Here is a 24170-nt window from a genome sequence, read left to right on the forward strand (position 1 = left end):
AATTGCCAGTGTTGTACTTCTACATTCTGTCTTTAAAAAATTTATCTGACTATAGTTGTTACATAGTGTTACATTAGTTTCACATGTACAACACAGTGATTCAAAGATTTTGTCCTTGATATGGATATAGTTTATAAAATAGCAGACCTCTGGGCGCCTGGGTGGCTCAGTTGGTTAAGCGACTGCCTTCGGCTCAGGTCATGATCCTGGAGTCCCTGGATCGAGTCCCACATCGGGCTCCCTGCTCGGCAGGGAGTCTGCTTCTCCCTCTGACCCTCCCCCCTCTCATGTGCTCTCTCTCATTCTCTCTCTCTCAAATAAATAAATAAAACCTTAAAAAAATAATAAAATAAAATAGCAGACCTCCTTGCAAATTTCAGGTAGAAGTTACTGGTGATTAGCAAATTTGGCCCTTCTCATCATTAGAATGGAAAAAAAATGGAACTTTTATTTATTTTTTATTTTTTTAAATTTTTAAAGATTTTACTTATTTATTTGTCAGAGAGAGAGAGAGAGCACAGGCAGGGGGAGCGGCAGGCTCCCAGCTGAGCAAGGATCCCGATGTGGGACTCCATTCCAGGGTCCCGGGATCATGACCTGAGCCGAAGGCAGATGCTTAACTGACTGAGCCACCCAGGTGCCCCAATCAAACATTTTTTTGACTCAACTTTGCTAATAGGGTGGGTGCTAGACAGTGACTTGGAGTCCTGTATTCAGAGAATTCAATCTGATATTAGGGGCAGTTAGGAAGAGATTCATAGCCAAGTAACATCTGATTCTTTCGAGTGCTTCAATGGCGAGATAGAATAATGTCATGGCATCTTACTGGGGAGGTGATGACATGGATGCAAGGCTTTCTATGTTACCGAGAGAAGCTGCCCACGCATGTGGATATGCACAAGAATGATTTGCTCCAACCTAGAATAGAGTTGGGTAAATTTCTGAAATTGTGACATGTTTTATGAAGGGATTCTATAATAGCAATAATGGGACTTTCAGCTGTTGAATGAACAGTGGGAAATGCTATGCAGATGGGACTTTATTAAATTCGTAAATTGCACCAAGCCTCCCTTTCTATAGCTCTCTTGATTCCTGGCCATTTCCGGCTTGATAATAAATAATTGTATATTAGGATAGTTCTTCTCTAATCTAAAAGAGAATAATGGCCTGTAGCAGGTGGGGAGTCTCTAATGCTAATGACCCAATCAAAGTTGTTTTAAAATGTCAGTTAACAAAGGCAAACCATAATATTGGAGCAGAAAATCCTTTAAGTGGCTACATAAAGGATGCCTTTCTAATAGCTATGTAAATGATGTTTTCCTTAATTTAGGAGTGAGATTTAATGTTTATTGGACATTTGTTTTAAATTTAGCTTGTCGTCTAGTCTGTTGATCTCAACAGTGCATTTCAATTCAGACTAAGCCCGTTTTAAGTGCTCAGTAGTGGTTCTCTCTGGCGTGCCAGGCTCTGTGGCTGGGGGCACAGAAATAGGAAGCTTTGGTGTCCAGAATACATCCTTAATAAGAGTTTATATATAATGTTACTTCTGTCCTTAGTGATTAGGGGAATATGAGGGCGGGGCTAACCTTAACCTATGGTTTGTATCTTGCAAAGCTGGGACTCACCAAAGCCAAAGCCCCCTTCATGGAGAAAATGGAGCTGAATTCTCAGAGCAAACTGCCTGGTCAGGGGTGGCCTCCCTGGAAAACTACTGACCTGAATTAGATAGAAGGCAGCCTCCCCCATAACAGCATCCTCTTGATCATCGCACTTGATCAGAGTGTGGTAGTGTTTCTCTGCATGTGTTTTCTCTGTGTTTAATCTGGAGCCAGACAATATGGTTTGGCTAGTTTTGAAATAGCAGTTATTTGCTTTTGGTATCTTTCGGGTCTTGCAGAAACAGGCCAGCTTAACCCAATTCAGCCCAGGCAGAAAGAATTCAGAAAGAGCATCAAAGGAAAAATAACATATAACCTAGAATATCACATGGAAATACAGCACAGCTCAGGTAAATGCTTGAGGTATTTTTATTTTGTTTTATCTTGCTTTCTTTGATTCCTCAACTGCAACTTCATTCTTAGGCCACCCATAGAAACTCAGGAAGACAACCATGATAGCTACTAACTAACTAAACATGATAGCTACTAACTTCAGGGGTTAAGCTACTTCGAATTTACATCCTAGAAATAAGGCTTATTATGAAGGCCAAACTGCCCTTGGTGGGATTCCACAGCTGTGAGAAAATGCAGCCGACCCAATCAAGGTAATGTATTTTTTGTCCACGCCAGAGGTTTTCTTCAGCAAAGAAGTAGGTAAATATGGTGGCATATACTTATCACATAACTGAAAATGTCTTTTTTTTTTTTTTTTATAAGACATCTCTTTTTTTCACCCAGAGACACACCTGGAAGTGACTTACCATGCAAGGGAGCATATGTGTTGCCAAAAACTTTTTAAGCCTTTTTGCCATACCTTATTTAACTTAAGAAATCCTATTTTATGATAGTCATCAAAGACAAAGTGGTAAAATTATAAATCACTTACATGTAATGCAGCTATATGAAAAACAGTAAGAGTATAAGTCATTTACGTGCAAAATAGCTATATGAAATCACATTAAAAAGTAACTCACCAAGGGGCGCCTGGCTGGCTCAGTTGGTAGAGCATGCAACTCTTTTTTTTTTTTTTTAAAGATTTTATTTATTTATTCATGAGAGACAGACAGAGAGAGAGAGAGAGAGGGAAAGAGAGAGGGAGGCAGAGGGAGGGGCAGGGAGCCCGATGCGGGACTCGATCCCAGGATGCTGGGATCATGACCTGAGCTGAAGGCAGATGCTTAACCATCTGAGCCACCCAGGGGCCCCGAGCATGCAACTCTTGACCTCGGGGTCATGAATTTGAGCCCCACGTTGGGTGTGGAGCCTTCTTTTTAAAAAAGTAATTCGGGGAGGGGGCCGAGGCCGGGTCACCTTTACTGGGCCGGGAAGGCAGGGGTTTGGCTCTGGCAACCGCGCTGCGATGTGGTTCGAGATCCTGCCCGGGATCGGCGTCATGGCCGTGTGCTTGGTCCTCCCGGGCATGGCCACAGCGCACATCCACAGGTTCAGTAACGGGGGCAAGGAAAAAAGGGTTGCCTATTATCCATATCAGTGGAGTTTGATGCAAAGAGATAGGCGGGTCTCTGGAGTTAATCGTTACTATGTGTCAAAGGGTTTGGAGAATATCGATTAAGGAAGCATTTTCCTGATTGATGAAAAGTAACTCAGTCATACTCATCTACCCCTTCTAGAAGGTTATGCAGTGTATTAATGTAGTGCATAATAAAAACAACAAAAAAGTAAAAAAAATAAAAATAAAAATGGTAATTCATTGACAAAAAAATTGGGAATATAAATGATTCTCTTCAGGTGGTGGGGAGTATGGGGAAGGTTTTTTTTTTTTTTTCTTGTTCTAATTGCTTTTATTTTTTAGGAGTCGTCCAGAACGAGTCAGTAAAACACTTAACTTTTGTTATTTATTTAATTAAAATTTTTTTCTGACACAGAGATCTCAGTTCACCATGCATCTTCGTTCATGGCTCACTACCTTCCGTGGTCAGTCCAAGGCACCTGATTTTTTTTAATCCCACCCCAAATATGTTCTTAAAAAGGTATAATAAACCCCGAAACACTGACAGTGCTGTTTTGTGCATGTGTTTGTGTCAAATTTATACAGATGGTATCGTGCCACAATTCTTACTCTATATTTTCCTGCTGTTGTTCAACACCATGTTTTTGAAGTCTATCCCCGCTGCTGTATGTACATTTAGTTCATTGCTTTGGGCTGCTGAGTAGTAGTCTTTCGTCTGCATCCATGCCATTTACTTACATATTTCTTGAGTTGCACCCACCTTCTTGCTGCCACAAACAAGGCTGCGTAGAATATCCCTGAACATGTACCCGAATGTTTTTCTGGAATACACATATCCAGGAGTGGAATTGCTGGGCCATAGGAAATAGGCACACTTAATTTAGCCAAAACTGGCCAGGTTGCTTTTCTGGAGAGTGGCCATCGCAGCCTGTCTACATTTCCATCAGCAGGTGAGGAGTGTGCCACTTCCCATTGTACTTGTCAAGTATTAGTCACCTTTTTGATTTTTGCCCATCCGCTGAGTGCAAAGTGGTATCTCAATGTCGTTTTGACATTTCTCTGATTGCTGGTGATGGTGACCATCCCGGTTTCCTCCTTTGTGGATTATCTCTTTTTAATCTGTGGGTTTTTTTTTTTCTCTTTGACTTCCTGACTTAAAAAAAAAATATATATATATATATATATATATATATGTGTGTGTGTGTGTGTGTATGTACACACACACACACATAAAGCTTTACTGAGATATAATTTGCATGCTGTAAAATTTACCCACTTAAAAAGCAGTCATTAGTTTTTAGTATATTCACAATGTCATGCAAGCATCACCACGATCCATTTTAGAATTCTTTCGTCAGCCCCAAAAGTGACTGTGCCTTTAGCTCAAGGAGACACATTTAGGTTGGGCACTCCCTGTAACCTTGTTGGTCGCACAGGTCTGGACAAAACGTCCGTGGACTCTGGTTGCTGGAGCCCTGGTTTCTGCTTTCCATAGCGTGGCTCAGGTTTCCTTGGAGTGTGTGAGCTTCCTCAGTGTCCTGCCCACAAATTCTTCCACAGCCCATGCCCTCACTTTGTGCTTTTTGCCAGCATTGGTTTCTGTTTGCTTGCAATCAAAAGAATCTAAACTAAGTCAGAAATTTGAACCTAGAAGAAGGATTTTGCAAGCAACAGACCCTAGAATGTGGGACTGATAGAGTTGTAGTAGATGGCAGAGCCCCCCGTCCTTTCTATAATAAAGGGCAGCAAAACTGTTGATCAGACTGTGATTCGTTTCCTCCCGGGACTGTGTACCTACCTGTAAAATGTCTGAATGTTTCCCAGGGTGAGCTGCTTTTTTGCCTTTCTTGAGGTGCTCTGAGAGAGAGAGCTAAGTTTTGGTTCAAGATGATCCAGCTGAAAGAAGAGAACAAGGCTGGTGCAGAGCTTTATTAAGAAAGCATACAGCCTGGGGCATCTGGGTGGCTCAGTCGTTAAGCGTCTGCCTTCGGCTCAGGTCATGATCCCAGGGTCCTGGGATCGAGCCCCGCATCAGGCTCCCTGCTCAGCGGGGAGCCTGCTTCTCCCTCTCCCGCTCCCCCTGCTTGTATTCCCTCTCTAGCTGTCTCTCTCTGTCAAATAAATAAATAAAATCTTAAAAAAAAAAGAAAGAAAGAAAGCATACAGCCTGGCCAATGATCTGATATATCAAAGGTCTGTCTGCCATGCCCCCTTAGGAAGTGGGCTGCTAAGATGGTACGGTGCTCAGCAAGGGAATCCTGTTAGCACCTTTCTCAGGTGGGGCTTTGGAAGACACTGGGTGAAGGAAATCCAGTGGGCACAGCCTCAGTTAATCAAGGACCTCTTGTCATTGCCAGAGAAGCCAATCGACAAGTGGACATTTACAAAAGATGGTCCAGGAGGATTGTGTCCATGCTTGAAATGTTGCTTTACTTTTTGCCTTTTTATTAAACATTTTTGGTCTCTCTCTCCTCATGTAGTATATCAGGTATCATTCAGGCCACAGATTGCAAGACCACAAGATGCCACATCTCATCTTGCCTAAGTCATGGACATCACCAAGAGATAACTTGACTTGGCAGCTCGATGGGGAGACTAGCTATAATTTTTAATTGTCTCATAATGGGGAAGGGGGGTGGGGATTCAGTCCATTCTTGGTTGTATGTGGAGTAACTGTATTATGTTAGGTGGTAGTGTTTAAAAAACATGTGCATAGGATTAAAGACATGTGCAGACATGCATGCAAATGCGTGTGTGTGTGTGTGTATGCACCTAAACTACCAAAGATAGACTATGGTATACATTTATTATTTTGTTTTCCCAGAGCAGAGAAGAAGGCTGTATTAGTCAGGTTTCTGCTGTGATAATGCTACGTAACAATTAACACCACCCTCCCATCCCCAGCATCTCAGTGGCTTACAAAAGCAAGCACTTATTTCTTACTCATGGGTCTGCAAGTGGTTGTGGCTTTGCAGGGCTTGGCTTCTAGCTGCAGGTTGGTTTCTGGTCTGCTCTATGTACCACTAGTGGCTACTCAAGGCATGTTCTTCTCATTGCCAATGGCAGAAGTACAATAGAGGTCAAACCAAACTCTGTGAGCACAGTTAAAGCCTCAGCTTCAATTCCATTAGCTAAATCATTGAGGACTGGGATTTATTCTCTGCCCACAGTAAGCCCTAGTAGAGAAGGGGAAGGAATGAAGAATTGAGAATAAATAAATCATTCTACCACACTCCCTCTTCTTCTAAGAAACTAGGCATGGGGTTTAAATGTGTTTTCTCTCTCAGCAGATTACATTATTACCCATTCAGTTGCTCATGTTAGAAGCCTATGATATAAGAGAGGGTCCAGACTGGGAAGGGAGGAGCATTTGTTTAATTTCAGATATATTGAGTTTGAGGTGAGTATGGGATAGAGAGATGACAAGACTGTTGGCTATATAGATCCAGAGCCAAACCATTCTGGTTGTTTAAGTTCTACTCAAGCTCCTACAGGTTTTATAAGTGGGGCTACTGATGAGTGTTACTAGTTTCTTAGAATCCTCTCCACTAAGGTGTCCTTATGATGTAACTCTCATGAAATTATTCTGGATTTTTAACCAAAACTGGTCCTGGTCCTGGCCTTTCATATATAACTCTGTGAATTGCTAAATGTCAACATCAAGGTTTCTATGTGAAATTCCCATGCAGATATTTATTACTTCAGAGAACTTTTATGACTGAAGGGCATTAGCAAGTAATATTTTTCAATCTAGAACTGCTTTAGTCCACCATTTGTAAAGATTCTCCTGAAAAAGAATTTTCTGCGCTTGTGTAAATACACTTGAGTCATCATATCTTGTGCACATTGTCTGTATTGATTAATGGTCTCTTTTTTTTTTTTTTAAAGATTTTTTAATTTATTCATTTGACAGAGAGAGACACAGCGAGAGAGGGAACACAAGCAGGGGGAGTGGGAGAGGGAGAAGCAGGCTTCCCGCAGAGCAGGGAGCCGGATGTGGGGCTCGATCCCAGGACCCTGGGATCATGACCTGAGCCGAAGGCAGTCGCCCAACCAACTGAGCCACCCAGGCACCCCTGATTAATGGTCTCTTGTTTGCTTCCTTTTGCTTGTTGTATTTATAGCTCACATTACTTATAATTGTTGGACAACATAATATGGACCAGATGGCTTCATTATTCTGTGTTTCACATTTTGAATTTTAAATGTTGTGTTGGACTGCTTGTCAGTGGAAAGCTGTGTCCTGGAGGAGATATGAGGCCAAAGCATAGTTCAAAGATCCCAGGCCAGATACCATGGACAGTAAGTGCTGTTGAGGTATTACTTTTGAGGTTTTCTCTGGCCCCTCTGCCCTTGGAAATTCAGACTGGAAGGTCAAGGGGGAGAGAGAGACTGTGTGTCAAAGGCCCTCTGAAGCACTCAGCTGGCCCATGATTGCATTGTGTTTGAAAATGCTCTTTCCCAATAAGCTCACAAAATTTATTATGTGTTAGGAATTTTAAGTATAGCTACTAATATTTTAAAATAAGTGTATCAGTCAGGGGCCTAGCAGGAAACAAATGATATACTCAAATAGGATAACTGAAGAATGGTTACTTAAGGGACTCTTTACAATAGTATGGGTTAAGGAAAACAAGGTACAGTGAAGTAACAACAGTCTTTTCTGGTCTCGACTTCAGACTAAAACATTGGCTCTTCTTGGGTCATGAGCCTACTGGCTTTTGTACTGGAACTTACCTCATTAGCCCTCCTGGTTCTTTGGTCTTCAGACTCGGACTAGAACTATACATTAGCTTTTATGGGTCTCCAGCATCTCCAGCTTGCTGACTCATCTGGCAAATCATGGGACTTACTCTCCATAGTATTATAAGCCAATTCCTTATAATGAAGTGTGCGCTCTCTCTCTCTCTCTCTCTCACACACACACACACACATTGGAAAACCCTGACTAATACAGAGGGCAAGGCAACAGGTGCTGTGACCTTTCTTAGAGGGACACATAGACAATCCTAACCACCAGGCAGTGGGGGGAGCTGGGAGAATAAATACTTAAATCTCACCTTTCTCCCTGGTGCCTCCAATTGGTTGAACTCACCTGGAAGTTATAGAGCAAGGGAACCAGTGATTCAGTCTTTATAGAGTCTGAACTATAGAGCAGGATGGAGGGTGAACAGTGAGTCTAGAGAGGCAAATGGAGCCTTTCCAGATTAAGTTTCTATTGCAACTATTGTTAACATATTCTTGTATATCCTCCGGAGATATGCCATGCATACAAAAGCATATATAGAGATCTTGGTAATTTTCATGATATTTCACATTCTTCCAAAAATATCATTTTGATGCCTACGCAATATTAGCAAGCCTTTTATTATGAAATAGTGTTACATAGAATAGATGTAACATTTATATAATATACAAATATAGTAATGAATGAAATTCCTGTGTATCTGTGATGTTGCTTAAGAACTAGAATACTTGGGGGAGCCTGGTTGGTTAAGCTCAGTTGGTTAAGCATCTGCCTCCAGCTCAGGTCATGATCCCAGGGTCCTGGGATGGAGCCCCACTTCAGGCTCTCTGCTCAGCAGGGAGCCTGCTTCTCCCTCTGCCTCTTCCTGCTGCCTTGTCTACTTGTGTGCTCTCTCTCTATATATCAAATAAATAAATAAAATCTTTTAAAAAAAAAGAACAGCAACAACAAAAAGAACTAGAATACTTCAGTGCCTGGGTGGCTCAGTCAGTTAAGCACCTGCCTTCAGCTTGGGTCATGGTCCCAGGGTCCTGGGATGGAGTCCTGAGTTGGGCTTCCTGCTCAGTGGGAAGTCTGCTCCTCCCTCTCCCTTTGCCCCCCCCCCCCAGCTTGTGCTCTCTCTCTCTCACTCTCTCTCTCAAATAAATAAACAAAATCTTAAAAAAAAAAAAAAAGAGCAAGAATGCTACCAAAACCTCTCAAGACCACTGTGGGCACCTTCCCAATTATATTCCCTCCCATAAAGGGTAAACTGTGATAATAATTTCATAATCGTATTTCTGAATATATATGTATCCCCAAACAATATATTGTCAAACTTTGTATGGTTTTGACATTTATGTAGTTTCAAACTTCATGTAGACTTCTGAGAATCAATTTTTATCCTTAACATTATAATTTTGAAATTCATCCAAGTTGATGTTTATTATTTTAATTTTTGCTCTGTATATTGTTCTATTATATGCATATGCTATAATTTATTTGTTTTACCATCAATGGACATTAGTTATTTCTACCTTTTTATGATATTGCTATAGAATTTCTGGGTATGTATGTGTATGAATTTCTCTAGGATGGGTACCTGGGAGAAAAAAACCTGGGTGATGAGGATTATCTTCAAGTTTACAAGGTAATACCATATTTTAGTACAAAATTGTTGTTCCAATTTTCACCCTCCACTGCCAGTGTATTAGTTTTATGGCTTCATAGTCTCACCAAACAATTTTTGTCAGTCTGACAGGTATAAAATGGAAGTAACTGTTCATGTCTTTTGCCCATATTTAAATCACTTGTTTCTTCCTTTTTGATTTGTAAAAATTCTTTATGTATCCTAAGCATCCATCTTTTGTCAGTTGTATTGCAAACACCACAAATTAGACTTCATGAACACTAAAGACTTTTGATCATGAAAACATAACATTAAGAGAGTGAAAAGGCAAGGCACATAATATGAGAAAAAAATTTCAATGCGTATATTAAACAAAGGACTGATACTCATTTTATTAAAAACTCCTTCAGGTCAGTGAGAAAAATACAGACATCTCAATTTTTAAAACATGGGCAAAAGCTTTGAACAGGTACTTCATAAAAGATGATCTCTGAGTTGCCAATAAACATAGGAGAAGGTGCTCAACTCATTAGTTCTCATTAAGACACAATAAGAAGCCACTCTGTACTCTCCAAATCCTAGTGCTAGAGAAACTAGTGTTTGCAATGATGTGGAGTACCAAAAACTTTTATTCTATACTGGTGGTCCATGTATCTTGGTGCAATTGCATTGGAAAATAGTATCTAGTTTCTAGTAGTATTATAGTATGTAGTAAAGTTGAACCTAGGCATAGTTATAATACACAGCTCCATTCCTAGGTATATACCCAACAGAAATGCCTACACATGTTAATTATAGCACTATTCATCAGAATCAAACACTGAAAACAGCCTAAATGTTCATCAAGAGTTATTTATCTATGCAACAAAGTGAATGAATCTTACAACTATGGGGAAGAATGAAAGATACTAGATACAAAAGAGCATACTCTATGATTCTGTTTATATAAAATACAAAAATCTGCAAAACAGCTTGATGGTAATAGAAGTAAAAATAGTTACCTTCAAGGACGGTGATGAGTTGGAGTGAATAAACTGGGGGTATCTGGGAGTAAAAGCATTATCTTGTTCTGAGAATGAGTATATGGGTAAATTCAGTTTGTGGAAATTCATTGAGGTGTGTACTTGAGATTTCTGTACTTTTCGTATTTATGTAACACTTTAGTAAGAACTATCTTGAAAATGCCATGTGTTTGGAAATCAACAAAAACATGTCTAAATAAATAATCATGAGTAAAAAAAATCATGATGGAAATGTAACTTAATGACAATACTACATATTAAAACAGGTTAAGTGGTACTGTAAGGGAAATTTATAGTATTAAATGTTTACATGGGAAAAGAAGAGAAGCTTAAAAATATGAGCCAAGGGGCGCCTGGGTGGCTCAGTCGTTAAGCGTCTGCCTTCGGCTCAGGTCAGGATCCCAGGGTCCTGGGATCGAGCCCCGCATCGGGCTCCCTGCTCCGTGGGAAGCCTGTTTCTCCCTCTTCCACTCCCCCTGCTTGTGTTCCCTCTCTCGCTGTCTCTCTCTCTGTCAAATAAATAAATAAAATAAAATAAAATGCTTAATATAATTAATTAAAAAAAAATGAGCCAAGTGTCCAAATATAGCACTAAAACCTTTTTTAAAAAAGGATAAAAAAGCAACAATAAAAATAAGTGAAATAGAAAATATACAATTTTTAAAATTCAACAAAAAAAGTTGATTCAAGGAAAGAAAAAAAGAGAGAGAGAGAAAGGCACAAACAATGTTTAAGGGTGAAAAGGAGGACATAACTACAAGAAGTCCAACTATATCCAGCTGTACAGTTTTGTTTTTTTGTTTTAAAATATTTTATTTTTAAGTAATCTCTGTGCCCAGCGTAGGGCCCGAACCCACAACCCTGAGATAAACAGTCACAGGCTCTACCGACTGAGCCAGCCAGGTGCCCCCAGTTCTTGTTTTCTAAAGACCTAAAGATCACCCTACTTGGGGAATATATTAGAGAGGAACTTGGATGGATGCAAGCACGCTAGTTAAGAGGTCATTGCTGTAATCCAGATGAGATGTAATGGTAGCTTTTCTTGGGACTAGTATCTTCTTAGGAAGGATGCACACATTCTAAAGTTATCTATTTACTCTCCTAACTTTTCTTACAATATTTTTATTGTTTGATGTTTACTCTTAAATCTGTAATCTTTACCTGGAATCTTTAAAAAATATATATAGTATGAAATAGAGCTATGACTTTTTTCTCAGATGGAGAACCATCTATATTAATGCACCTTACTCAAAAATAAATTGAAACAACTACCCTTGTTGTATATTAGGTTTCCACATTTACTTGAATCTATTTCTGAATTCTCCATTCTTTGTTCTACCATCTATTTGTCTCTTTCTTTGCATATACTATATAATAGGTTTTACAGTAAGTTTTAATACCTGGAAAGATAAATTACTCCCCTCACTATTTTTCTTTAATTTTTCCTTGGCTTAATTTTCTTACACTTATTCTTCTATGAACTTTTAAATCATTTCACCTATTAAAAATCCCCATTTTTATGCTGATTGGATGGCATTTATATATTATTTTTAGAAGAATTGACACTTGTCTTCCATTCCAGAAACATGCTCTAACTTTCCATTTATTCAAAACACCTTTTCTTTTCCATGAGTATAGATAATCAAAAGGTGACTGCTGTTATGTTTAGTATTTTATGCCTTTTATTTGAATATCTGAAAGTACTATTCATTTTATTATGTAATTTAAGGAACAAATAGTGCCCATTTAGCTAATCACTTAATAGTCTAAACATTTCCAACATTTCAAGTGTGTCATTTTGAATATGGAAACTCTTCTTACTCTGAGAATTACTGAAAACCTCTGATTCATGATTAGGTTGAAGACAAGGAAAAGTATTAAAATTAGACTAATCAATTTTATATGTAACATGTAACAGACATGTGTAACTTTTTTTTTAAAAGATTTTATTTAGGGGCGCCTGGGTGACTCAGATGGTTAAGCGTCTGCCTTCGGCTCAGGTCATGATCCCAGGGTCCTGGGATCGAGCCCCGCATCTTTTAAAGATTTTATTTATTTATTTGACAGAGAGAGAGACAGACAGAGAGCACAAGCCGGGGGAGAGGCAGGCAGAGGGAGAAGCAGGCTTCCGCCTGAGCAGGGAGCCTGATGCGGGACTCGATCCCAGGACCTTGGGATCATGACCTGAACTGAAGGCAGACACTTAACCGACTGAGCCACCCAGGCGTCCCTCATGGGTAACTTACGAATTTGTTATGCACCCTTGTCTCTTTTACAGATGCTCCTTTCCAGCTTTTGATTTCATCCTGTAGCAAAGATATGGGGGACAGGTTTGTGATTTGAGTCAAATTATCTTCATAATTTCTGGGTGAATCAGGATTAGATGTTCATCCAGAATTACTTAGCAGTCAATAATGAAGCTGCTTGGATATCTAATATCCTCCACCACCTTTTCCCCCACAACCACCACCCCAATGGTTAGAGAGGAAAAAGACTACTTTCAAATAGTAAGACTCCCAATGAGTAAGAATGATCAAAAATGTTACTGACATTATTTTTTTTTCATGTTTTAGTGAGATTTTGGTCTAATGGAGTAAGATGACAGATGTAGCTCCTATTTATTACCTGGGCTTCCCCAGAGATGGTTCTGGAAACACCAACAGGTTTGTACCCTTACCTGAAACAGAGGATGTTTGGAGATCAATCTTGCTGGTGAGAGAAGGGGAAGGAAAGAGTGTTGATTAGTTTTCTCTGTCTCCAGTCTGGTTCATCTGTCAACTGCTCCTCTGTGTTTTAACCTCTCCTCTCTCTTGCAAAGACGAATCTGGTTTTATTTAGAGAAGACAGAGGCCAAACCAGAAACTGCATAACTGTGGAAGGTAACTATTTGGGGAAATTATTTTTCTTGATACCTATATCTAAAATGAAGCAGATATGAGAATGTGAGGGGAAAGTCTAAATATGGTATGTTTGGGGGAAGGGATGACAGAATTAATTTTCAGTATATTTTAATTTAAGCAAGATGTGAGTTGGGTCTAGTCACACAGGTGGAATGGGGCTCCTTTGTGGCAGTGGGTACAACCCGAGGTACACATTAGAATCACCTGGGGTAACATGGAAAATGCTAGTGCTTCAGCCCAACCCTCAAGAAGTTCTTACTCAATTGGTCCGAGATTGGGCCTGGGCCTGGGCCTTTTAAAAAGCTCCTTAGTGATTCTAATGTGCAGCTAATATTGTGAACACTGTTTTGGGGAAATCACCAAGGGTCTAGGAGGATCAGATTTTTTAACAACGTGTGAAACACAATCAGCAGTACAACAAAAAATAGTAGACATTTATTTTAATTCATCTTGTTAGGGAACAACCAGTGTCCAACTAGTTAAGTTTATGGGGTTAATTTTTCTAAATTGACCTTTTCATACCGAAATAATATTTCCATCAAATGAAGAAGAGTGCCATTATCTTGCATGTGTTATTATTTGAAGTCATATCTTGACCTTCCAAAATATAACTGTTTAGGAAGACCCGACATAGCATGATCAGCTTTTAGATTGTGGAGCTATGCATGCCTGTTACTGTTATAAGGTGATTTCTGCAAAATGCTTCATAAAAAAATCTTTGGGTCTTATTTCAGCCTTAAAGTTATAATTCATATTGGAAAACTAAGGTCATTAAACCTTTGGGATTTATTCAGTTGTTCATTCATAGGGTACAGGGGATTAGAGATATTTTCAGTGCCTGCTAGGCCTTTCATTTTCCCCAGCTTCCAAAACAGTTCTGCTTAATAATGTGCAGATAAAGCCAGGATTAAACTCATCCTTCTGATTATTCTTTATTATTGTTTTTTAACTGACAAGTTATTACATTGGCTTTATTCTTGTCACTTTCCTCTGATGCTCCAATTATCTAGGCATCAAAGATCATAATGAAATAACAAGAAAGGAGAGTGTTAAAAAAATCATCTGTATAACACTAGGATGTTGACAAATGTGATAAAACTAGCTTTCCAACCCGGGAAGGAGTCTGCAGGAGTCATAGGTCATTCTTTCCTATGAGAAGTTGAGTCAAAAAAAAAAAAAAAAGGATTGCGGGCGGGGGCGTGGTGCCTGCCTGGTTCAGTCGGTAGAGCATACAACTCTTCATTTGGGGGTTGTAAATCTGAGCCCCATGTTGGGTGTAGACATTACTTAAAATTAAATCTTAAAAAAAAAAAAAAAGAATTGTGCATCAGTTGGGATTAGTTTGACTGTAACAGAAGCTCCCAATAGAGCTTGGTGCTTCTCACTTTGAAGCCCTGGAGGTGGGCCTTCCAGGGCTTGTATGGTGGTTCTGTTGCACAAAATCTTCAGGGGCCCTGGCTACCTCCAGCTCTTCTCTCTGCTTTCCCAGGGGTATGGCCCTTATCCTAACAGTTCAAGATGCAACTAGAGCCATCATATGAACATATTTAGCAGCAGCATGAAGGGAGAGGTGACAGGAGGCAGGGTGGGGGAAAGAAGGAGCAAAGTTGAGCTCTTGCTCTTAAGAAAGATCTTCAGATAAGGTCACACGATGAGATCACATTTATAGCTCATTAGCTAGAACTTAGTCATATGGCCAGCCTAACTGAACAAGAGTCTGGGAAATGTAGACTTTACCTGGTGATCATGTGCCCAGCTGAAAATCACGAGTTATAAGAGGGAGAAATGCACATTAGGGGTTAACCAACAATCTGTGCTGTAAGTGGTATATGTTGGATTGGATAGTCGCTGGAAAATTATTTTTTGAGGTTGAATTCTGCTCCCCAAACTTTTCTTTTTTTTTAAAGATTTATTTATTTATTTATTTGAGAGAGAGAGAATGAGAGACAGAGAGCACGAGAGGGAAGAGGGTCAGAGGGAGAAGCAGACCCCCCGCTGAGCAGGGAGCCCGATGCGGGACTCGATCCCGGGACTCCAGGATCATGACCTGAGCCGAAGGCAGTCGCTTAACCAACTGAGCCACCCAGGCACCCCCAAACTTTTATTTTCTATCAGAGACTCATCTGTACACACCATTACTATTCAATTACTCTTCAGGAGTTCTCCTCTCTCTGCTTTTCTGTGGGACCACCATGGGTTAAACAAATAGAACTCCATAGAAATCAAACTTAAAAGGGAGAGGAGTGTACATTTTCACTTCATCCTGCAGAGAAGTGTACATTTTCATTCTAACCTATTCCTTCTTCACATGGATAATTTATTCAGTTGTCTTACAATATTTTTATTGGAATCTCTCTAGGACTGATATCACAAGATGGAAAAGGGGGTAACCCAATTGGAGGGATTTAAGAAATGTCACTAAAGGCCTTCCTACAAAAAAATAATCCCACAACTTTTCCAACACATCACCTAAGATCACACCATTAATAACACATTGCTTTCTAAAATACAAAGTATTTTGGGGGAATTATAAAGCACTGAGCTCTTTTTAGCTAAATTAGTTCATTATATACATGAGATCAGGGTGGAATAGGAATTTTGAGAGGTGAGACGAAAGGGAAATATAAATTAGGAACATGACAGGAAGATCTGGGTGAGGCCACAAAGTTTCCCCATCCATATCTCCTAAGCATCCCCCACTCCAGTGTAGACCATTGCTGTCTACGGAAATATAAGGACAGGGTGGGAATGTTAAAGAGGATTGCCAAAAGAATGGGAGATGGCAGAGCAAAAAAGACAAATACCACTACTTCAGGCTCCAGTTGAAAAAGACATTTGCACACTTAGTTTTACTTGGAGGAAATCATTATTTCAGGATCTAACATTCATATACACTTAAATAGGAGTAAATCATGTTTTGAGACCAAAATTTTGTGACAAAAAAGATCATACTGCATTACTGGAGACTCTCATTTTGCCCGAAGCCAAGGTATCTGAATCCAATATCACTTTCACAGACATTTCCTTTCCCGATAATGGATTTTTCCTTTACTTCTGCTGATCAATGGGAATTTGTTTGTTAGCCCAGACTGAAAGTGATACAGTTCATTGAGATAAGTAAGCTGTCAAAATGGTGGGAAGAAGCGTTGGAACTAAAAGTCATCTACCATGTCAGCAAATAGGGACAAATATGCATTTCACTGACATGTTTAGTCTTTGCCTTCTCTCTTTATGTTCACTAGGTTATAAGGATCCTTCTGAAACTGTTCCCAGAGAACAGAAGAAGCCATGTCAACCATGTTGGGTAATTTGAGAGGAAGTTAGTTGTCTTATGCCAGTTGGATATTATATAGGAATAGCGCCACCAGGGGCTAGTGCAGAACAGTGTAGGCCTAAGAGGTCTAGGCTATTCGTCATAGCAGATGAAGTTAGTGCACCCACCTACACCCCCAGGTACTTGCCATTCCAGTACCCACCAGTGCCAATGGCTTCTTAGTAGGAGTGGGTTTGTGCTTTAGCCCTGTGCAGGGCAGGCCAGAAGTGGCAGGGACCCAAGGCCCCTGGGAGCTACCCTCAACCAGTGATGAATAGGATTGATGGATAAATGTCTCGGCTTCCCCATCTCTTGAGACGCCTGTTCAATATTATCTCCCTGAGATCCTCGGTAGGATTAAGCCCCTTTTGCTCATAGTAATGAGCTGCTCATGAATGCATTCTATATTGGCTTCCTTCCCTTTTCTCTTTCGTCTTCCCACTCCCCTACCAGACCTTCCTAGGATCACCTCCCAAATTAGCTACTCCCATTCAAATCCCTGTCTCAGTGCTTGCTTCTGGAGGATCCCCACCTGAGGCATAGGCAAGAAAAGTAATAGAAAGCTGAAGAAGACATAAAGCATATCAGCAGTAGAAACTGGACTTCAGTATGTAGAAACCAGGTGTTGCTTTACATAACTTACTCTCTCTCAGGAATTTCAGTGAAGGATTGTGAGAACAGTAGTAAGAGACATTTAAGCTAAGTTCAGAAATGATCTTGCTTAGATCGATGGACTGAGAGAGAACGTTAGGCATCAAAGTTCTTCACAAGAGCACTACAGTTGTTGGGCAGTCTTGCTCGCTTGTGGTAGTTGCTGAGACTTTTTTTTTTTTTTTTTGGGACATTCTTGATAACTGTGCGAGAGAGAGAGAGAGAGAAAGACTTCTATATGAATAAATTGAAATTTGGAGCCGGGGAGTGGAGAGATCATCCATTTAAGATGAAGAGGAGACAATCCCATGGGCACACAGGAGAGAGAGGAAGAGAGTAAGGAGATGGGAGAGGTCCTGGCACTCTTATGTATGACCTCTCCCTGCAAGCTATTCAACCTTGAAAACGTTATATTAAAACACAAAATGCTCGAGATGAGTTGGTTCCTTGTGGCAAGTGGTGGTGAAGGGACCATGCATCTAGGGACACTTGGGACGGATCAGAGATGGTATAGCTGAACATCACAGCCTGGACACAGAAGGGCAACTGTGGGAATAAGCAGAAATCACTGGGAGAATTTAGGGCTGTCCAGGCAATGACATTGGCTGGGGTCTGTGCCCCTTTCTGTCTGGTCTCCTGGGTGTCACGGGGCCACACCTGGCATCTTTGAGATGAGCTGAGCATCAGAAAGGGAAACTGAGGAGGTGGTAGGAGTTCCTCAAAACTTTTCCAAAAAGCCTTTAGAATTTTTCTTTTGAGTCAGTTAAGCATTGTTCCTTCCTGGAACAGATAATTGGTTTAAATGGTTTTTGGAATTTCCTCTGGCTTGATTTATGACTCTGTGAAAGGAACCTGAAATTGTGCAGTTGTTGGTTACTTGAAAGTTTTTATTGAAAAATTCTAAAAAAGAGGTTTTAGCCGACTCGGTGTTCTGTTTTTAGCATTTCATCCAGCAACTGTCTAACTCTATTTTATCTTCTGTATACTTGTTAAATATTCATTTTCTGCCCGTATCTGAAATTCATGAGTCATATTCTTTTCTTCTGCATTTTCCCTGATTGATCCTTATTTTCAGCCTGAAGAGTCTCTTTCTTTCTTGTTTTTAATTTCCCAAGTGCCTTCGTAGAACTCAAGTTTTATCCACCCCCAACATCCTAGCAATTTCCGTGGGTCCTCTAAGATCCTGGTTATAGGACTCCACGGTGTTCCCGGTGGGCACAGTCGTCCTCCGTCACCGCAGTTCCGCTCTCCGCGCTGTCACTCAGCGACTGCCCACCACGCCTTCCGCAAGCAGATGCTCCTCCTTCTGACGCATGCTCGGAGCGTTCTTACAGCCGGACGCTGCGTCACGGCGCCTACGCCTGCGTCACTCGCCCCACTGCCTTTCGTGATGCAGGCTTCGTGACGCAGGCGCAGTGTCGGTCCCCTCATCCTATCTCATCGCAAGAAGCGGAAGGGTGAGTACAGTAAGGACGTTTTGAGAGAGAGGCCGCATTCACGTAGCTTTTGTTATAGTACATTGTTACAGTTGTTCGATTTTATTCGTTATTATTTATTATTTGTTATCAGTTATTACTGTTCATATCTTACTGGGCCTGATTGATAAATTAAACTCTATCCTATGTATGTATAGGACAAAACATAGTATATACAGGGTTGGGCACTCTCCATGGTTTCAGGCACCCCTGCGGGGCGGGGACTCTTGGCACGTATGCACCACGAGTAAGGAGGACTACTGTATTTCTGTTTGATTTGATTCTGGACTCCGAGAAAAAGCATTTCTGTTCAGAGATGTGGAGATTTCCTGATGCTGCTTCATCGCTGGTTTTCGCCTGACACAGAGTACGCAAAGTCCTAAGTGCTCGTCCCGAGGACCCCCGTGCCCCTCCCCCATGGCTGGAGAGAGCAGGCTTTTCTCAGAGCACCCTCCATCTGTGCCCTCTCTCAGTCCTGGTTGCGGGCTGCCTCAGAGCTTGAGCTGGGATGTACAGAAGGAGAAAAAAAGAAAAAACCCTGAGAACTCACTTGCACGTCGTCCCTTAAGACCTGGGTTCCTTACCCAGCCCCCTTGCTCTTTATCCACTGTAGTAGGTGGACTAATGCCCCCCTCCCCCATGTCCATGTTCAAAGACCTGGAACCTGTGAATATGTTACCTCACGTGGCAAAAAGGATTTTGCAAACTCGATTAAGTGAATGATCTTGTGATGGGAGAGATTATCCTGGATTATCTGGGTGGGTCTAATGTGATCACCAGGGCCCTTGTAAGAGGGAGGTAGGAAGAGGGCGAGTCAGAGGGGATGTGATGACAGAAGCAGAAGTCAGAGTGATGTGAAGAAGGGACCCTGAGCCAGGGAGTTTGGGCAGCATCTAGAAACTGGAAAGGGAAGGAAATAGATTCTCCTCTAGAGCTTCCAGAAGGAACACAGCCTTGCAGACCCATTTTAGGTTTCTGACCTCTAAGACTATACAATAATGTATTTTATTTTGAACCACTAGATTTGTGATAATTTGTTTCAGCAGCAAAAGCAAACTAATATATCCATCTTGCTACCAGAGCCTCTGGTAGTTGCTTTATATATCATGTCTAGGGTTTTTTTTTTGTTGTTAAAATCAAAGGGAGAGATGGCATGGAGTGTCCTTACTACATCTTGAGTAGAACCAGAGTCCATTATTCTTAATTTTCAAAATGTTATGACTTTGGACAGTAGGAGCTAACTTCTGTGTCCTGTAGACCCCACCTATTAAACTTTGAAAACTTCCCTACTTTCTGATTTAACATGATGTGTTGTCCCTTTCCTGTTTCAGACCTCGAACAGCCATTTCTCTGAGGAAAATGTTTAAATTAGTTGAAAAAATTTAAAAATTAGTGAAAAAAATGTACATTAAAATGTGTTCTCAAATTCTTTTTTTTTTTTAAAGATTTTATTTATTTATTTGAGACAGAATGAGAGAGAGAGAGCACATGAGAGGGGGGAGGGTCAGAGGCAGAAGCAGGCTCCCTGCCGAGCAGGGAGCCCGATGCGGGACTCGATCCAGGGACTCCAGGATCATGACCTGAGCCGAAGGCAGTCGCTTAACCAACTGAGCCACCCAGGCACCCTGTTCTCAAATTCTTAAAAAATCATCATTGAAGCCCAGCACAGTCCTGGTTCTCTTCTCCTTTTAACCACAGGGCAATGTGGGGCTCCACCATCCACATCACTGACCCACCAGCTTGGAGACGCTTCCCTCTACTTAGGTACCAGCTGAGGGAGTTCTGGGTTTTTTCCCTCAAGAGCCATCCATTCCCTACCCCAGGTGCATGCATACTCTGTGAGGCTCAGTGAAAGCTCAGTTGGGCAGAAGTACCCAGGGTGAGAGACAGGGACAAAGCCTATCCCCAGGTTCCCAGCATCCCTCTGACCCAGCACAATGCTTAGCCTGCAGAAAGGGCTAAATGCACAGGTATCTAATCAAAGCTAACAATTCACAACCAGCAATTCAAAAATACACAGATGTTGCAGAGTGGAGCTTGAGGATGAGTGCAGTTAAGTAAACAAAGAGGCTTGAATGAGCAGATGCCATTCAACAATCATGGTAAACACACAGCTCCTACAACGCAGCTCTCTGGCTGCAGACCCTGCCCAGTGAGGTGTTATCAAGTCTGTGTAGTGGGAGATGCAAGGAATAATGGGAACTGGTTTAGCATTGGGAGGCAGCCTTTTTCATATTCTGTGGTGTGGGGTGCAGAATTTGTCTTGGGGAAAGACTACTCTTGTTTAGGAAGACATTTTGAGGGGCTTTTTGGTTATGCAAATCAAAGACCTAGAGGTGGGTCTGGTGAGAGAGGTTGAGAAAATAGGGAACTAGATTACCCCTTAGAAGTCTGTCTCATTAAGGAAAGGCATGTGTCCATGAAAAGCAATTTTTTTTTTTGGTCTGAAAGAATTTTTTGTGAAACGTGAGTCCTTAGGGGGCTGAAACTAGGGATGAGGGGAGATGGGAAAAGATGTTAGGTTCTTTTTTTTTTTTTTAAGATTTTATTTATTTACTTGAGAGAGAGAGCATGAGTCGGGGGGAGGAGTAGAAGGAGAGGGAGAAGCAGACCCACACTGAGCCGGGAGTCCAATGCGGGGCTTGATCCCAGGACCCCAGGAGCACGACCCGAGCCACCCAGGTGCCCCAGATATTGTGTTCTGAGGAGGTAGAAGTATGAAGGCAGTTCAGAGTGACAGGCAGGACATATAAACATTCCCTGAGAATATTCAGAAACATTCTGGACATATCTGGATCTCCAGTGATGGAAAAGTGCTAAATTCTCCAGCCCCGGCATGCTCTCTATATAAAGGTGGAGGAAGAATATGGTGATGGAGGAATAATGGTAGCATCTAGCTCAGTGCTGTCGAAGAGAAATATAATGTGAGTTACATATGTATTTTTTACATTTTCTATTAGTCCCATTAAAAAAAGTAAAAAGAAACAGGTGAAATAAAATTTAGTACTATATTTTATTTAGCCCAATATATCCAAATGATTATATCACCGTTTAATGAACATAAAATATTACTAATAAGACATTTTACATTTTTCTTATATTAAATCTTTGAAATCCAGTTTATGTTTTACATTTAAAGCACATCTCAACCCAGACTAGCCCCATTTAAAGTGCTTAATAGCCTTATGTGGTTAATGGCTACCATAGTGGACAGCACAGTTCTAACTTTTTATACTCTGTGATTACTAATTTCAAAGCCTTAACAAAACAAAACAAAACAGAACTTGCTGTAAGAGTCTGCTTATCTTGGCAACTACATTTACCTTTGCCATAAAAACAAAAACAAAAATCTATTATAGCAAACACAGTCTCTTTATTTCAGAAGACTGTCTTTACAAAAGGCTCATGAACTGCTTATGGCCATGGGTGACTTCTGAGTGGGCAGACAGAATTAAGTCCATAGATGAAAAATAGATTGATGTAATCATGAGTGAATTGAAAAATAAAAATATTACAGCCACATCAGTATGATGGTTACTTAGGTGATAAGTCTCTGCAGGAGCTAGCTTAAAAATGCACCTCCTACTTAATTCATTTTCAGGAGTCTTCTGAGAAAATGCCATGTTGTAAGAAAGGAGGTATTAATTTATTGGAATGAAAGGAAAAAGTGCTTTTTTCGTTGATTAGAATGGCTGTATGACTCACCAGCTTCTTTATCTCTGCTGTTTATATAACCCAAGCATCCCAGCCACACCAGCCTGGAGTTTGACTAGGTCAGAGCAACAGTGACAAAACTTACACACCTTATATAATTCGAAATCCATTAATATTCTAATAGGAACATTATTTCTGCTTAATAGCTAACGTGGCTGTGCCATGTGAAAATAGGATCAACTCAATATGAACTTCACTTGGTCATGCAGCTTTGGAATTATGAGATTCTTGAATTAAAATCATGGATGAATTATTCGCATTTCACACATAAAGTTGGACTTCATTAATCTTTTCACACTGCAACATTACAAACCTACTTAATACAAACTGGCAGAAAATGAGCACACACTTATAGTCCCAGGCTCTGCTTCTACCTCCAGCACTCTGTTGGAACTCTGGTCTCTCAGATTCCTTTCAGATGGTCTTGGGAGTCTCAAAAGGGGTATCTCATGAAGACTCCAAAAACTAATTCCATTGGCTGCCCTGTGGCACCCATGTTATTTATTTATTTAAAAGTAATCTCTATGCCCAACATGCGGCTCGAACTCATGACCCTGAGATCAAGAGTTGCATGCTCTACTGACTGAGCCAGCCAGGTGCCCTGTGTGGCACCCATATTTATCTCCTCCCCTGCTCCAGACCTTTATAAGAAAGTCTCTTTACACTGCTAATGCCCAAGATGGCAGCTGGTTCTCTGTTGGTGGTTTCCAGAGATGAGACCAGAGCTGATGTTTGTCCTGAAGCTGCACAAGTCCCATGCAGAGGGCACTGATGTCTGCTTGCAAGGCACAGTGTCCCTTTGCTGCAAGAGCCATGGGCAGTGGGTTCTGTTGCCCATGAATGGAACTGCCACAGTCGACACCTGGTGGTTCAGTTCTTTCGGGTTTTGCTGGCTTTTTTTGCTTCAGACCCCTGGTTCTGGGACTGTATCATCAATCCAGACAATCTGAAGACCTGTCTCTTTCTTTGACCTTGTCCACTCTTCTGGTGCCCAAATAATTCTTTATGATTCTCTTCCTTTAGACTGAGTTTCTTTGAAAATTATGCTTCCATAAATGCTCAAGGATTTTCTATTCCACTGTCCAAGCTCCTAAGTTAACCTGATTTCTGTGGTGAACAAAAATCTAGATTCAAGCTGAGTTCCCTGCTATACTTAAGGAGAATATTCTAAATTACATTTTTTTCCTCTATTTTGTCCACCTTAATATAGTGGTAAGTTACCCAATGAGTAGCATCCATCTCAATTTTATTTTTTTTAAAGATTTTATTTATTTGTTTGATAGAGAGCAGGAGAGAGAGTGAGCAAAAGCACAAGCAGGGGGAGAGGCATGCTGGGCTCAATCCCAGGACCCTGAGATCATGACCTGAGCTGAAGGCAGACGCTTAACCGACTGAGTCACCCAGGACCCCCTCAATTTTAATTTAATAATCAGCTCCTAGAAGAAGGTCTGGCACGAAACAGATATTTAGTGGATATTTGTTGAGTGAATGAGAGTTTTTATTTGCAAGGAAATCTTCATTTTGAGAACAAGGCTGAGTCTTTTTTTCTGGCATCCTAATCAGGGTCAAATTTCAACCTTTGTTCCTTTTGGCATTTGTATCTAACGTCT

General features: G+C 40.8%; 1 protein-coding gene and 1 long non-coding RNA gene across 2 annotated transcripts; both read left to right on the top strand.

The window, feature by feature from the left end:
- Positions 1 to 357: 357 nt before the first annotated feature.
- On the top strand, positions 358 to 3730 carry LOC102743908 (NADH dehydrogenase [ubiquinone] 1 alpha subcomplex subunit 1). Its single transcript, XM_081809124.1, has one exon. It carries the CDS (start codon positions 3019 to 3021, stop codon positions 3229 to 3231), a length of 213 nt encoding a protein of 70 aa, XP_081665250.1. The 5' UTR covers positions 358 to 3018; the 3' UTR covers positions 3232 to 3730.
- A 3482-nt stretch (positions 3731 to 7212) lies between these two features.
- Positions 7213 to 19526, top strand: LOC145717886 (uncharacterized). Its single transcript, XR_014141389.1, has 2 exons — positions 7213 to 13386; positions 16650 to 19526. It is a non-coding gene; the product is annotated as an uncharacterized LOC145717886 (long non-coding RNA).
- Positions 19527 to 24170: the final 4644 nt, after the last annotated feature.

Source organism: Leptonychotes weddellii, chromosome X (assembly GCF_054177405.1).
Source record: "Leptonychotes weddellii isolate Sample4059 chromosome X, ASM5417740v2, whole genome shotgun sequence".
NCBI lineage: Eukaryota > Metazoa > Chordata > Mammalia > Carnivora > Phocidae > Leptonychotes > Leptonychotes weddellii.

Excerpts from the sequence above, each read along its gene's own strand:
- LOC102743908 (XM_081809124.1), top strand. The coding sequence starts at position 3,019 with ATGTGGTTCGAGATCCTGCCCGGGATCGGCGTCATGGCCGTGTGCTTG.